The 15,299-nt window shown below is 37.0% G+C and overlaps 1 protein-coding gene across 2 annotated transcripts; it reads left to right on the forward strand.

Annotated features, from left to right (window-relative positions):
* Positions 1–1,701: 1,701 nt before the first annotated feature.
* CCR7 (C-C motif chemokine receptor 7) lies at positions 1,702–14,285 on the forward strand. Of its 2 annotated transcripts, none has more exons than XM_072414805.1 (3): positions 1,702–1,760; positions 5,506–5,555; positions 12,520–14,285. In XM_072414805.1, exons 2-3 carry the CDS (start codon positions 5,508–5,510, stop codon positions 13,585–13,587), a joined length of 1,116 nt encoding a protein of 371 aa, XP_072270906.1. In that variant the 5' UTR covers positions 1,702–1,760; positions 5,506–5,507; the 3' UTR covers positions 13,588–14,285. The 2 variants fall into 2 exon arrangements, with proteins under 2 accessions (XP_072270906.1, XP_072270905.1); XM_072414804.1 differs by lacking the exon at positions 1,702–1,760 and adding an exon at positions 4,186–4,296.
* The last annotated feature ends 1,014 nt before the right edge of the window (positions 14,286–15,299 follow it).

Genomic DNA, 15,299 nt, shown 5'->3' on the forward strand with positions numbered 1-15,299 from the left:
CAAGTGGTAGCAGTGATCATTCAAGGAAGATTCACAAATCACACCTGCATAGGTATACATAAAAGTAATACATGAGTTTTTAGTAAATGCTAAAGAGAAATAAACCATTTTATAGGACAAGGTGAGGTCACAGGTTCCATAAACCGAAATCATACCGCTGTGAGCTTGTTCAGATGTGGAGACTAGGGTTTTCTAGAGTTAGGCAGCCTAAAATACACCAAGAGTGACCTATGGTTTTGAGATTCTTTTTGTAGCGTCTCATGGTTGGTTTTCCAGTCAGTCTCCTTTATAAACCTGCATAGGAAGGCTTTTAAAAAGTAGTTCAAAGAGATTTTCAAAACATATAGCCGGAGAAATACTATGTTTGAAAAAAAACCCATATAGGTATTTTTTAGGCATTTTATAAACTCTTGTAAATGCCTGTCAGCCACTTAGTGAACCTTAGAGCTAGAGGTAAACAGCACAGAAAAAAATGAGTCAGAAAGATTCCAGTTTGAACGAAACCCCTTCTTTGTCTCAGTGGCTAACGTTGGGGGGACCCCACTGTTGTAGGGAGTGTGTAAATAGGGAACATACTGGAATTTCAACCACCCTATATTAAGGAGGCCATCAAATTTCCAAGTGATCCCATGAACAGACATCCAGTGCTGGTTGCACAAAAATATTAACAGCTCTGCCCAGCTGGTTAATCTGTGGAGTTTTGCTTTGTTTTAGGTGTTCAGCCAATTCACTGACATCTGGTAATGATCGGTTGAGCCTACTTTGTACCTGTCAATGACAGGTAAATGGGCAGAATATCCAAATTGAGAATTTAAATTTGGATTGCTTGGCCCGGATTTATGAAAGCTCTCCAAGGCTGGAGAGAATACACTTTAATCAGTGAAACTGGGTTATCCAGCAAACCTGGAATGGATCTGGTCCAGGAATCAAAACGTTTGCTAGCAAATAGCAAATGATTTTAAAAATGAATTCCCTTTTTTTCTGGATCACTCAGCTTCACTTCTGAAAGTGTATTCCCCCGAGCCTGGAGAGCTTTCATAAAACAGGCCCATTGAGTTCTATTCAGAGGTTTGAATAACTTAGATCTGGGTAAAAACTGATTCCAATCAATCTATCTAACCACTACTACAGTGTTCAAATATCATCAAATCCTTATGGGTCAAATTTAGGTGCCTGAATACAATACACTGCTCCCTACCATCTGTGTAAATAAATAACCAACAAGTTTAGAGTAATTCAGGATAATTTACAGGACTGGGAGAGTAGAGTTAAAGGAGTCCAATAATTTGAACCCATCTTACACCACACCTAAACTATTTTGAAGTGATAGATATTATATTTTTACTATAATAGGTACTGCCATTACAGTGATACTAGAAAGAAAAAGATTGTCATGCTAACAATGTCATACAATAAAATAGCCCACAGTTTTTCAATGTTCCTAACTGTCCGCACTGAAAGATTTGCTTACCTAGCTGTACATCAATATAAATATAAATTAAAACAATACAAAATGATCAGGGATTATTAGGAAAATGTATACAATGACAATTGAACACAATGATGTTCACTTTGCTGAACATGAATCTGATACCTAATTCCGTGTGTTCAGGATGAAGTGATTCAGGAGGAAGGGGGAGGGTTTCTAGTCTTGTATATGTTTTGTGTATGGCATGGACCTCTCATTCATTTAGGATCCAACAGAGGATCACAGCAACCCACACAGACATCAGTCTCTGTACTACTTCTTCAAAACTGTGGTAAGTTACTGATTTTATTACTTGATACTGAGATCGCTTTTAAAAGTATGCCGCCCACACAGTGCCAGCTCACAAAAGAATAATATCTACCAAGATTTACTACAATTAAAATATTCAAATTGTTTTACAGGAATATATTTACTTTTCAAGTATCTTAGTTGCCAACATTTGATATTTCTAGGGAAACTTTAATGTTTAGCTACTAAATGTTACTTATAGCACGTCTATTGAAATCATTTTAATACAGATTTTCTGGATTTGGAATTATTGGACAGAAAGTAAAATCAAAAAATCATTATTTAAATAATGGGATTTGATTCTTCATTAATGCAAGGTTTGGAGCAGCATGTATGGTCTAGCTTAAAAAAATGAAGTCAGTTAGGTTGCAAATCGTTACTGCACGGTAAAGTCTGTACATTCAGTTATGCAGATCAACTTTAAAGAGCCGAAAGTCTTATTTTAAAAAGTTTATTATTAGCTGCATTTATATACCAACTGTCTCCGATTTATAGGGAATGTCCCTCTTTCAGAACCAAGCACTTCTATCCCTCTTTCCTTTTCCAAATTTTCCCACTTTCTGCATAAATAGCTGCAGCTGTATAAATTGTAATATTTAACTACTGAAAAAAGTTATTATGAAGTAAGCATTTATGTAGCCTCTATGTTTGTTTGTTTTTTTTTAAATGATATAATTACAACACTAAGTATTTGCCAAAAAATCACTTGGTTTATCATTTGTAGCGTATTCATTTTTATGGTTCACCAAATGGGGGTGTGTCATTTGTCTACATGCTAAAAAGTTCTCCCTTCTCCACGTCTTCAAATGTAGGTAGGTTTGGGTGCATTAAGAAGAAGTTGATTAGGACCAGTATTCAAGCACACGTGTTGATCCATGCTTAGTTCTTTTTAATGTTTTGAATGTACGCTAAAGCTATATTCAGACATCAAATTTATGCACTCTCAGTTGTTCTAGAAACAAGTTCAAGAGACGGTCGAATTAACAAGGGCCCTACATACAGCTCTGTCTTCTTGTCTTCAGGAGACTGCTATACACACACAAGATTTTAGATTTTTATTATCGTTCATCTGGGGCAACAATTGCTCTACATGTTTTTTTGCCTTCCTCTGGATCACCTCTGTGTATAGGTTTCTATCTAGAATAAGCAAGTTTTCTAATATGTTTGTTTCCTTTTTGGTTGAACTTGATGGGTAACCTTGTGAATGTAGCCTTAGTTAGAGATATTACGCTCAGGTAGTAATGGTGAACATAGATAAGTGTTTTTTTCTTTTTATGGGAGCCTAAAGTTCTGCTTAAAGGACACACAGATAAAATTAGCAAAATAAAGCATGGATAGATATCTTTCTAAGGATAATGATCAGTAAGACATTATCTCATGTTGGAGAAGGTAATTTTCTCCTTCAACTTCAACTGCTGTAGTGCCCAATGTAACCTTCTAGAACAGTGTTTCTTGACCTTAGGAGAACCCTTGAAATAACTTTTTGCTATTCAGGGATCCCCTACTATAATTACTATATCCACAACTATAACAGTATATTAGTGTTGTGGTCAGTGGGTATAATGCCTTTTACATTTCTGGGCCATTGGAAGAATGTCACCCTTACAGATAGCCAAAAAGATCATTGGTGTCAGTTAAACTAACCTGAGAGATCCAAATTGCTCATTGCTCAAGGAACTCCTAGCAATCTCTGTAGAATACCCCTGGTTCCACAGAACCCTGGTTGAGAAACACTGTTCTGGAAGATAGACAAACTGATCCCCATAATGCAACCTACAAAAATATTATGTACTAGCAAATATTATTACATAATTAATGAGCTAATGTAGTTGCTGCTCTCCGCCATGTGTTGTTTACCTGTTGGGAGCTCTTTGTTCCATCTACATTGAGTTAGATCACTAGCAACCTCCTGTCTTTGCACAACTCTCGTTGACAGCAAATGAGTAAACATTTCTGCTTAATTTGCACTACATAGTCTCAACATTAAATGTCAAAACCGAAAAACTGACAGCAGAGGGACTTTTTATGTTTCTTCTTCTCAAGAATATGGGAAACTCTAACGCTTGGTTGTCACTTGTAGTTTCAAGACTGACTGAGAGCGGTTTGGTGACTGGAAAAAGTGACTTTTAAAAACAGAAAGTTTATGAAGTGGTTTTAACCTCTATGGGTTTTGGTCACAGTAACAGTGTTTTAGGTGCACAGTGCAGATATTTCTTGTTAACTAGACGACTAGATGCCTGGTTTTAAGTGTCATAGTAAAAAATATTAGTGCCCTCTTGTTTAAAAGTATGTTTTAAACCTAAAACAAATGTATAGTGAATTGTCAATTTATTTTTTCTATCTTTGTCCATTTGGGAAGGTTGCCCCTTGCACTTCCCACACTCCCAGACACTCAAATATCCTCTGTCCCCTCTTAAACATATGTGACCAGAACAAAAAGAAAAGGGTGGCTAAAGACAGGACTAGGCCATGAACTTCCCAGCAGGCAATGATTCAAATCTTGCAAAACCTAATGCAAGGTATACAGGCTATTAACCTTGAATGCATTTGTCTGGTTTTATTTCAGGAAATTGTTGTAGATCTTTGCCCCTGGATACCATGATCTACTAAGTCGATAAACTCTCACCTACGGTTTGTGGTTGAGATTATAGGCTTTGGTCACATACGTCTATCCTGTTGAGACTGCTACAGTAAACCCTGTAGAGGGTAGGGCTGAAAATAGTGAACATACTTCATATTTATTGTATTCTGGGCCTTTAAGAGGATGAGGAAAACAAGGGATTAGTAGAGCAGATCCACTAGATACAATTCAAGATGGAAATTACAACCCCTTAGAATGCACCCTGTGTTCCCTGAGGCTGGCAACATGCATATACAAATGGAACATTCATTAAAAGAATATGTAGGCATTCATTGTTAAATGCTACTGCCATGCCAAAGACTTCAAAAGTTTCTCACTCGGCACCATGGAATATGTATGTACTGTAGATTTCTGGCTTTCCACTGACTTCAGTATCTGAATGGTTGTTATTGGTCAGTGACTCAGTAAGCACCACGACCAAAGCTAATCAGGTCAATATTACTCCCAATCAACCATTGCAGCCTATAAATTTCTTTCAATGACAGTTTTATTTTTTACCCTAAAATTTTCTTATAGATGGCAAAAAAACAGGGTGACATAACGTCTTTCCTTCCTAGCAGCACATATTTCGCTTCCCTACTGTTCAGTAAGGAAATAGAGCCTATTCACGCTTCAAGCAGACATAGGGCTATAAGGCTCTCTCCGCTCCTGTGTGCAAATTATGAAAGAGCAGCACTTTCACTAAGAAGAGGGGGTGGGAATCATATGCTCACCGATATTTGGAAGTATTGGGTATGTCACAGGGATTTCATATGTTGAAATACTAGGTGTGATCCCACTGTGATCTCAAATCTTAAAGTACTACATATTTCACTTTGCTCCACAGCTGGAACTACTGGGTGTTTTACCTTTCTCCTTGTAGCTAAGCATAGCAGCAGGGTAGTGACAGAAAGGTGTGTGTGTGCTGCTAAGAAGAGGAATAGTTAGGTGACCAGGCTGCTTTGCCCAGCAAGAATAATGTTAAGGCCACTTTAAATCTAAAATGTAATTATTCTAAAGTTTATATACCAATTTACTTGTTGAATATGTAATATAACTTCAAATTCATTGAATTATCTCTAATTTCATTTTCTTTCCTTTATTTCAGAAATGGCACAGAAACTATTCCAAGTGGTCCTTGTCCTGGTCGCCATTCAGGTGAGCAAACTTTGTGGCCATCATATACATTTTGGTGATATATCAAACTATTAACTACAATACTTTGGTTTTTGTGACACTGTCTGAACCCAATCTGCCTCCTCTGCATTCTGTCGCTCCCTCAAAACCACAACTGGCAAACAATATCTTTGTAAGGTGTCGTTTTCTACACATCTTGTCTTTGATACAAAGGTACACAGCTACAAAGGAAGCATCCAAAATAGGCTTATCACCCACACAGCCCCCATGCATGCATACAATCCAGGCAACTGTACCTGAGACTACACCCAGTTTATACAACATCAAACCACACACATCCTGATAATCTGTATAAATTGTCTGACAAACGGAAGAGATTCTTAGAAAAGCAGGTACTAGTTATCTCTGGAGACCCAAAAATAACTAATAGGAGCATTCTTTGTAGAGCCCCTGACATAGATCTGGCTCATATAAAATTTATGGCAGTTTTAAAGTAAACCTGTATGGGGAAAATTAGCTTGTTTGATAATTCATTGCTGCTTGCATTTACCTTTTGTTTGCTCCTCCACCACCCTTTTGACTATTACAGCCTTGTGAAAGCATCACGTCACCTTGCAGAGATAATGGATTCAACTCTTGTCTTCATATGACCAAATTCAGACATGGAGTATGCTCACAAAACAAAAAAAGTGAAATAAAAGTAAGGGAGTCATGCAGTCCACATACCTGGAAGAACTGGGGCACGTAGCCTGCTAGCATTGTGAAATAAAGAGTTGAGAGTAACATGGTCCCCATATATGGTAGAACTGGGTATTTCATTTCAACTCATTGGGAAATGTAGAATCTGAATAAACAATGAGAGGCAGACGGCTGTTGGAAGGATTTTTAGTCTGTGACCAGGATATTTCTAAAATTGACATTTTGTTTTAAATAGATTTAATCAAAAACAAACACATTTGGGCTTTTGTCAATGTTGTTAGTTTGACATTAGTTTGAGAAGCTTCTCAGATCCTTCAGAATTTATTGACAGGTACGTTTACCTGCAGTTGACATCCTTCTGATTCTCAGTTGACCTGCTTCAAATGAGGTTTGCATTCTCATATATTTGTTTAAAACAAAACTGTTTGAATCAGTGGATGGTTGTGTAACAAAAATGTGCTAAAAACACATTACATGTATTTTCATGGGTTGCAACTGGAATCAATAGGACCACTGATGCATGAAAAAAACACCTGCACTATTATGGATAACTCAGGGCAATGCAACACCATTGAAAACAATGGGGAAACTGCCCACATCCATTGGCACACATTTATAAACATGCCATAATGCATAAAGGTGTGAACATAGGCTCTAAAACACACCTGCACTATTTTAGGCAACTGTGTTCCCCAAAATAGGTGTGAACAGAAACTAAACTATATAAAAAAGATTATTGTAGGCACCAACATCATCTGAGCCCATATGTTTTATTCCAAGTGTCACCTTAGTTGGACAGCTTGGCTTGCCTGCAATGGTGGAAAATTTTAAAGACGTGATAAGTATGTGATAAAAAAAAGGTATTCGTATACCTAATAATATTATTGTTGTCTTTAAGCTGAATTCACAGTATATGACTGATGGAATAACTTTACAATAAAACTTTGAGTCCTGTCAAAACTTAAATATAAAACTTTTTCAGGTTATTATCATGCAATCTAAACAACACATGACTTCTTGCCCAATCCTTGAAGTCTACTAGTATACCCATTTGGCTCTTGGCATTTGGTAGACGTAGATGTTGTAGGCGTTAAAAAAAAAGTGTGAAAGGAAAGTACTTTCTGAAATATATAGCATGTAATTACAGTAGAAACAAAAATGCCATGCCTTGGCTGGTCATGATCTCATTGACATCATGTTGGTAATGATACCACAAAAAAAAAAATGACAGTAATGTAAAAAATGTACAAAAGTACATGTGTACTTTGGTAGGCAACAAAACAATGAGTAATTGTCATGAAAAACAATTCCAGCTAACATCTGGCAAAAAGAAAGATTTATAAAGTGAAAAAAGTTTTGAAAAAACATCCCCAGCTCAATACTAGAGATAGTCAATAAGATGTAAAAATTTCTTCTTTAGAATGCACAGAGCATGCAAATTGCAATGACTTGAAAATAGGCCAACAGAGCTATGAAGATTAATTCTGTAGTAGAGAATCTTGCTGACAAGTCATTTTGTGAACAATGTGTTGTGTTACTGTAAGGACCCCCAAACGGAAAAAGGAATGACCTGGGAGGAATGTTACTGGATTAGGCTGAAGATACCTGAAAATTTAGGTAGGCATCTTTTTGTTTCGTTTTGCAAAGTCAGTGGGACCACCTGGCAGGAGGGAATGAGCAGGAAATGGAATTACTAATCCAATTTTCTTCAGGCATTAGACCTGAGTTAATATTGCTCTCCAAGACTAGAGAGGATAGATTATCATAGGAGAACCTGGATGATCCAGCAACCCTTAAATTGAGTTTTTTAATTAATTTGCTAATAGTTTGCAAATGTTTTAGTCCTGGACCAGATCCACTCCAGATTTGCTGGATCACCCAAGTTCTCCCATGAGAGTCCAACTTGGAGAGCTTTATTAAATCAGGCTCATTACCAACTAGTAAGCCACCAAACTAGAAAAAGCTTTCAGCCAGTGAACTCAGAATAGTTCTTCTAATCTTGTTCTTTGTCATGTTCAGGATGACTGGAAACTGTAACTTTAAAATCAAACTCACCAATTGAACCTCTCTAATTTCTATTTTTACGATTCTTTTAAAGTCTGCCTAGTTAAGGGTTATACATTGGATGCCTTTGCTAATATTGTTCCTGAATGATACTTGCCTAGCTGTATTTGAGTCAGTACTTTCTGGGCCACTGAACTAGAACAAACATGAAATCAAAACTTATTTCAGGCGCGTATATTAGAAAGCACTGAATTAGAGAGTCAGCAGAGAAGCAAGGCAACTAGTATTTAAAAAAAAAACAGCTCGCAATGATTGTCCCTGTATTTCTTTCAGAACAGATTCCCTTTGAGAAACCAGGCAATGGTTCTTCAAAGGCAAAAGATGATCTAAAAAATATACTAAAAAATATATTTTTGTGGTGATTTGCACATGTCTGCTGTTGTCTTGGCAAATAAAACTTCTCTTACCTCCACCACATCCTCTCACCTAAGGTGAAAGGACCGGAAGCAGATTCATACTGAGAATGGAAAAAAGTTTTGTTGCAGCAGGTGTAGCCTGTTTTAAGGCTGAATTATCCACCATGACCATCCGCGTACTTTGCATGTTATTTTTACTATCTGAATGTATAATTTTTTTATTATTTCCTATCTGCAGAAGATTAGTGACAGAGATGGTCTATTTTTGATCCTCCAAAAAGTGACAAATCTACTATGGTCTACCACAGTGTTTCTTGACCTTTTTACATGAAGGAACTTGAAATAACTTTTAGATCTTTAGGGAATCCCTGCTATAATCAAAATATCCACATTTCACAGTATTCCAGTGTGGTGGTCAGTAGGAAGATTCCCTCCTACATTGCTGGTCAACAGGAAGAATGTCATCCTTACAGATAGCCAAAAAGATCATTGGTATCTATTAAACTGATTTGAAAGTCACAAACCAAACTTCTCTTAGGCTTAACAAATATCTAAAGAAACCCTGGTTGAGAAACACTGGTGTTTGACTAGTTTATTGAAGTCTTAATGGAAAATGTAATCTCACACTTAGTAATGTGACTTTATAATCTTTAGATTTACCTTTAGAACAGCTATTGTATGTAGTGCAGGGACTTGCATACAAATTGAATGAATAATTTCAGTGGGTCCCTATATTCCATCATTTTAGTAAATATAAAGAAGATCATCAGATTGTAATGTGCATGTTGAAATTAGGGTTCATGTCACACTATGAATACTGTTGTTGGACGCAACTGTGTGAAAGATCAGCAAGAACACTCATCTGCTCCTTCACAAATGCTCCTTTACTAGGAAGCCCAATTGGATGTCAGTTTTTGCTTCCTTACTGCTAATCCGAAATCCATTGTGATTTGGACAGTGAAGGACCATGAGAGAGGGAATCTTGGAGGAGTTTATGTTCTTAGCAAGGCTGCATTTAACTATGGACATTACCACCAATTAACTCTGTTGCAGGCAATGGCCACATGTGATGCTAAGGCTCCATGATTGAAAGAAATGAACTTTAATTCATTTAATCAGTGACAGTTCAGCTTTGGAACATAGTGCTAGACTATGGCCCTGATTTATGAAAGCTCTCCAAGGCTGGAGAGAATACACTTTCATCAGTGAAGCTGGGTGATCCAGCAAACCTGGGATGGATCTGGTCCAGGATTCAAAGCATTTGCTAGCAAATAGCAAATGATTTTTAAAAATCCATTCTATGTTTTTGGATCACCCAGCTTCACTTCTGAAAGTGTATTCTCTCCAGCCTTGGAGAGCTTTCATAAATCAGGCCCTATGTTGGATGCTATCCAGCCAGGAAACAATGAGGAACCAATTGTGCAAGACTGAGGAAAGGACTGGAGTTCAGCATTAACATTTTTCCAGGTTTTTCTAAATGACCACTAGATCCTTGATATTTTTCTGTATTTTATGCTTCCATTTACTGTGTAGCTAAGGTCAGCTTGAGAGAGCTAGCTTCCAAAAATAATCTAGAATATTTGCAAAAAATGTAAAAAAAATGTACCTGCTATTTAACAAAGATTATTTAGTTCTCATTGTTTTATTTTGCAGATTATCATATCTGTAGTGTCCTTTTTGGATAAACTTGTTCCCTGAATCTTTTAAAAATCACCAGAATTAGTTTTTTTTAACTGAGAAGTTTCATTTAAAATGTACCATAACTCTACTGTGCTGACTTTCAGTACTGTTACTCATTTGTCAAATTCACTTATCTGATCTTTCCACAAGATGACTGTAATATCAATAATCCAATCCTGTAATAATATATATGATACATATTAGGTCATTTTCAGTAAATACTAAGGTTTCCTCCCACAAAGCTAAGAATGTATTCACATAGATTGGTGTGACCATTGGGGTTTGTTTGGATGAAGTAGGTTTAGGTGAGTTAAAATGAGATTTCAGTGCTGCTGAGGCATAGGACGTTATAGGCACACTGGATCTATGAAAAGATCAACTGGTGCTTTTTCACACGTAATAAACAGATATACCAAAACACTTTAAGGTTTGCTTGCCATCAAAGGAACAGTAAATTATGGGGTGTCACCTCACTGGTTTGGCTATCAGTGGATTGTTTTTTCTTAGCAATGCTGCCATAGACATGTTGTCACTGATGTCAGGATCTCCAATGTGAACTGAACCTTGGTCAGAGTGAGCACAGCGAAAAAAGAACCATAGTTTTACTTTTCTCTGATTACCAAACTGTTTTTATTCTGGGGATTGGGGTCCCTTACAACTCCTCAATCTGTAGCTGGTTAGACAAAACAAGTACCGCCTACGGTTTATTTCACTTGCTGTCTCGGCAAGGTTTGGTACTTTCAAAGTCAGATGCATGTAGTAATACGAGCTCATGCTACAGCTTTGACTGTGGCGGAGTTTGGAGTGTGAAATGGAAAATGGGAGGTGTTCTCTCACATTGAGTAACTGAGCCAGCAGTAAGTCAACAGACTAGGGTGGGGAACATTAGGTCTCAAAGTTGGTGAGAAAGCCTGGTTGGGGCTAGAGCGAGTAGTCACAGCATTTTTATAGCAGAAAAAGATAACCAGTTCTATCAGGAATGGGGCGCTTGGAATGTGGTAGGACCTCCATGGCAGCATCTATTAATATTGTATGACACTTGGAGCATAGATTCACCTTACCAAAAGACTAGGTAAAGCATTTTCAACCTTGCTTTACCTAAATGCCAGAATATTTTTAATATAGTAGTGTTAGTATGAACCTATGCTTTCCCATACTTTCCTATTGGTCTAGCACAACAATGGGCTGCCTGATGGCTCAATGGAATGTATAGGAGGCAAAGTTGGGAAAGCATTCCCACTAACATGAAGAGCCAACATTTTGCCTGTTCAGCCTCAGGATTGTCTCTCAGGTGCTTGCCCTATATACTTGCATTTTTATACTAGTATAAAGATACAAGTGATATACATCTAATATATATATCTAATATATATATATATATATATATATATATATTATTATTATTATATATGGTGTGAAATTTGAAATGTTTAAAAATAATAAGGAAATAAATATATAAAGTACTTTTCATCTGGTCAAGAAAACCCCATATGTTGCCAATGCCCTTTTTAGTCATCATTTATCCTAAAACAATTTTCTTCTGTACTTTTTTTGTTATCATCCTGATGAGAAGTGGTAACATTTGGTGGAATTTCACTGCTATGATATTTAAAACAAAACTGAAGGTAAAAATGTGTTTACTGAAAAAGATTACTCTCTCCCCCCACATTTTTTTCAGAAAATGTACCTTCATGATATGATCAAAACACTAAAAACATTCATAAAGTTAAGTAGTCATACTAAAAAGTATGAAATGTATTTTTAAATGTGACTAGTGTAAGTACCTACTTCTGTAGTGCTATCAACCTCCTGTAATACTTTGTAAGGCAGAACTTTGAAATGCAGAGACAGCACTAGGAATCCACTTTGCCTCTTCTGCGTGCACATGTGCTGATAGAAAACACAAGATTGCAGACAGCAATACAACCCCCTAGCAAAGGTTCTAAGGATAATTTTAGATTTGCAGTAAAGTGCAGTCCATAGGCTCATCTTTCTATACTTACCCTGGTGTTTTGGTTGACCACTAAAAGTTAGAAGCTTTATTAATCCTTTGTGGGTGGGAATTCGGTGCCTCCGAAAAAAAACCTGGAAAGTTCTTCAATCCTACTCAGAGCAAATGTGAATTTTGGGTGGAACTTAAGTTCAGTATGCTTATCTCCTAACATGATATTTTTCTTTTTTTATAGCTATGTGCTAGTCAGTTGAATGACACTGTTACACCTGAGAATGAAGATATGACCACTACACTAGATTATGAAAGCTACGAACAGACGTGTGAGAAAGCAGACGTCCGTGATTTTCGTGCCATTTTCTTGCCAATAATGTACGGAGTTATTTTCATTATAGGTCTGGCAGGAAATGGTTTAGTGATGCTAAGATATGTCTACTTCAAGAGGCTGAAAACTGGAACAGATTTTTACATGCTGAACTTGGCTATAGCAGACATGGTCTTCCTGGTTACACTGCCCTTCTGGGCAGCTAGCATAGTCCAAACTTGGATTTTTGGCAATGATATGTGTAAAGTCATATACTGTCTATACAAAATGAGCTTTTTCAGTGGTATGTCCCTGCTTATGTGTGTAAGTCTTGAAAGATACTTTGCTATCGTCCAGGCCCCTTCTGCCCATCGCCACAGGTCCAAGACAGTATTGATTAGTAAACTCTCCAGTGCTGGCATCTGGGTGTTCGCTTTCTTCTTATCTATCCCTGAGTTGATCTACGGTGGTGTCAAGAATATTGATGGTGAGAAAGTTTGTGAAATTTTTACTGCTGAACTCCAAGACCTTAGTGTTGGACTCATCATCTCCCAGATGGTTTTTGGATTCCTTCTACCTTTGATCATCATGGTCTTTTGTTACAGCATGATTATCATGACACTGCTCCATGCACGTAATTTTGAGAAGTACAAAGCCATCAAGGTCATCATTGCCATTGTCATTGTGTTTGTGGTCTTTCAACTTCCTTATAATAGTGTTATGTTGATTAAGACCTTTCATAACAGTACTCTCTGTCACATCAGCAAGACCATTGATATTGCCCACGATGTTACCTACAGTCTTGCCTGCCTCAGATGTTGCTTGAACCCATTCCTCTATGTCATCATTGGAGTCAAATTCAGAAATGACCTTTGCAAGTTCTTCAAAGACTTAGGCTGCCTGAGCCAGGAGAAGTTTTCTGAATGGTCAACAGCCAAACCAAGCAGGAGAGGCTCATTTGCAATGGACACTGACACAACAACCACATTTTCCCCTTGAGTCAATGAGCACAATTGTGTTTTTAAGAAGGACCAGTCAAATAATTACTAATATTTGCATTTTTGAAGAAGGCCATTTTATAATTCAGTGTATCTCAGTAAAACTAACTGGCTTCTCTCCTGTGCATTCCTGGATCTGAACACCTTCTGTGTCACAGGACTAGCTTGACCACTCAAATGTTGGCTAGAATGCTTAAAAAACTGTTGAAACGAAAGTGGACATTTTTCCAGGGACATATCACTATTGGAGAAGTGAAGACATATGAGAAATTTGGGATTGATTCAAGTCAAGAGGCTCCATCTATATCTAAAATCCTAACTTGGGCTGACCTCATAAATGTGTATATATTTCTGAACAGTTGTATGAAAGGACTCAATATAGCTGGCACTGATCAGAACAAACAATAATGAACTTTATAATGAAAAATAAAGAAAGTTTGTCACAACTTTCATGGTATTTTAGGTGAAAACCCCAGCTTTGAAAAATGTTACTTGATGTATTTATACTCAATTCAAACGTATTCAGATGAGCTTTGTAAATTGTAGTTCACTTTTCAGAACTGCCCATTTTCTATTTGACTCATATGTGACATTTGGCATCACTGATCGTTATCATATCAGTTTTAATTGAGTGTATCACTCACTGTTTTGTACAAGTTGAATTCCCCTTGAGCCTAAAAACTGAACTGAAATGTTAACTGTTTATACCATATAGAATACCGTATAACTGAGTTATACCGTATAGAATTTGTAATAAATTCCAGCTTTTTTTAATATGTATAAGCTAATTCATGTGAATAGTTCTTTTTCCTTATTAATTTTCTGTATTTACTTGTTATATCCAGTATTAAAAAATAAACTTTGTTTTGTCTTCAATCAGCTAAACACGTGGACTTAGTGTCAGATATATTTTTATGCTTAGGGCATGATTAGTACATACTTCCTCCTGCATGCAGCACACTGATGTTTGAAACAGCAAGATAATGTGGCATCCCACTTTTCCCTTCTCTGCTTATCACAACCCATGGCGGGATCTAGCATGGGACAATGTGAATGCATATGTAGTAAGGGCATGTTGTATAGAGATAGCTTGTTCATTTTAATAACAAACTTGTGTTAAGAGATGTTGTAGTAAAGCAGCCCATTCATTTTGAAACTGCACTAGAAATCAGATAAGACCAACCAGCTGTAAACTCAGAGTTCAATTAATAGCACTAGCTGTGCCAACCTGTAATGACAAAGAAAGATTAGGCATCTAAATTACATGCCAAGTGACCCCCATGCCTTTTTAAATTCAATTCTAAAACACCCAATTGTGCAGGTCTAGTTTTAGATAATTTGGGATCAGTGACAATAAAAAAACTTCATTGTGAGTATTTAATGCCCCAGCGTCAGTGTTCATTGGAAGTAAACCATGTCTTAGCATCCGTAGAAGTATACAATGTCCCTGAATAACTGGAAATAAAAAAAAAAATGTCTCTGCAACAGTCATAAGAATTTAAAAAAATGTTGCTGCATCAATGGGAGTAATATTCATAACCATGCCTGCAAATGTTTGAGGAGAGTGAAGGCTCAGAAAGAAGGTTACAGTTATAGATGGAGTGCATCACAACCAGGATGGAAGGGAAGAGGAGGTCTGAGCCTGGTTGAAAGGGTCACAGTCAGGACCAAGGAGAGTAGTCAGAATGGGAGCCAGGGTGGGATAGCATAGCC

This window comes from Pyxicephalus adspersus, chromosome 6 (assembly GCF_032062135.1).
Source record: "Pyxicephalus adspersus chromosome 6, UCB_Pads_2.0, whole genome shotgun sequence".
Lineage (NCBI taxonomy): Eukaryota > Metazoa > Chordata > Amphibia > Anura > Pyxicephalidae > Pyxicephalus > Pyxicephalus adspersus.

What these genes read in the sequence shown, in the direction of transcription:
- CCR7 (XM_072414804.1), top strand. Translation starts at nt 4,266, where the DNA reads ATGATTCAAATCTTGCAAAACCTAATGCAAG. An exon ending in CTTGCAAAACCTAATGCAAG is followed by an intron (nt 4,297 to 5,505) that starts GTATACAGGCTA and finishes CCTTTATTTCAG; the next exon opens with AAATGGCACAGAAACTATTC. An exon ending in TTGTCCTGGTCGCCATTCAG is followed by an intron (nt 5,556 to 12,519) that starts GTGAGCAAACTT and finishes CTTTTTTTATAG; the next exon opens with CTATGTGCTAGTCAGTTGAA.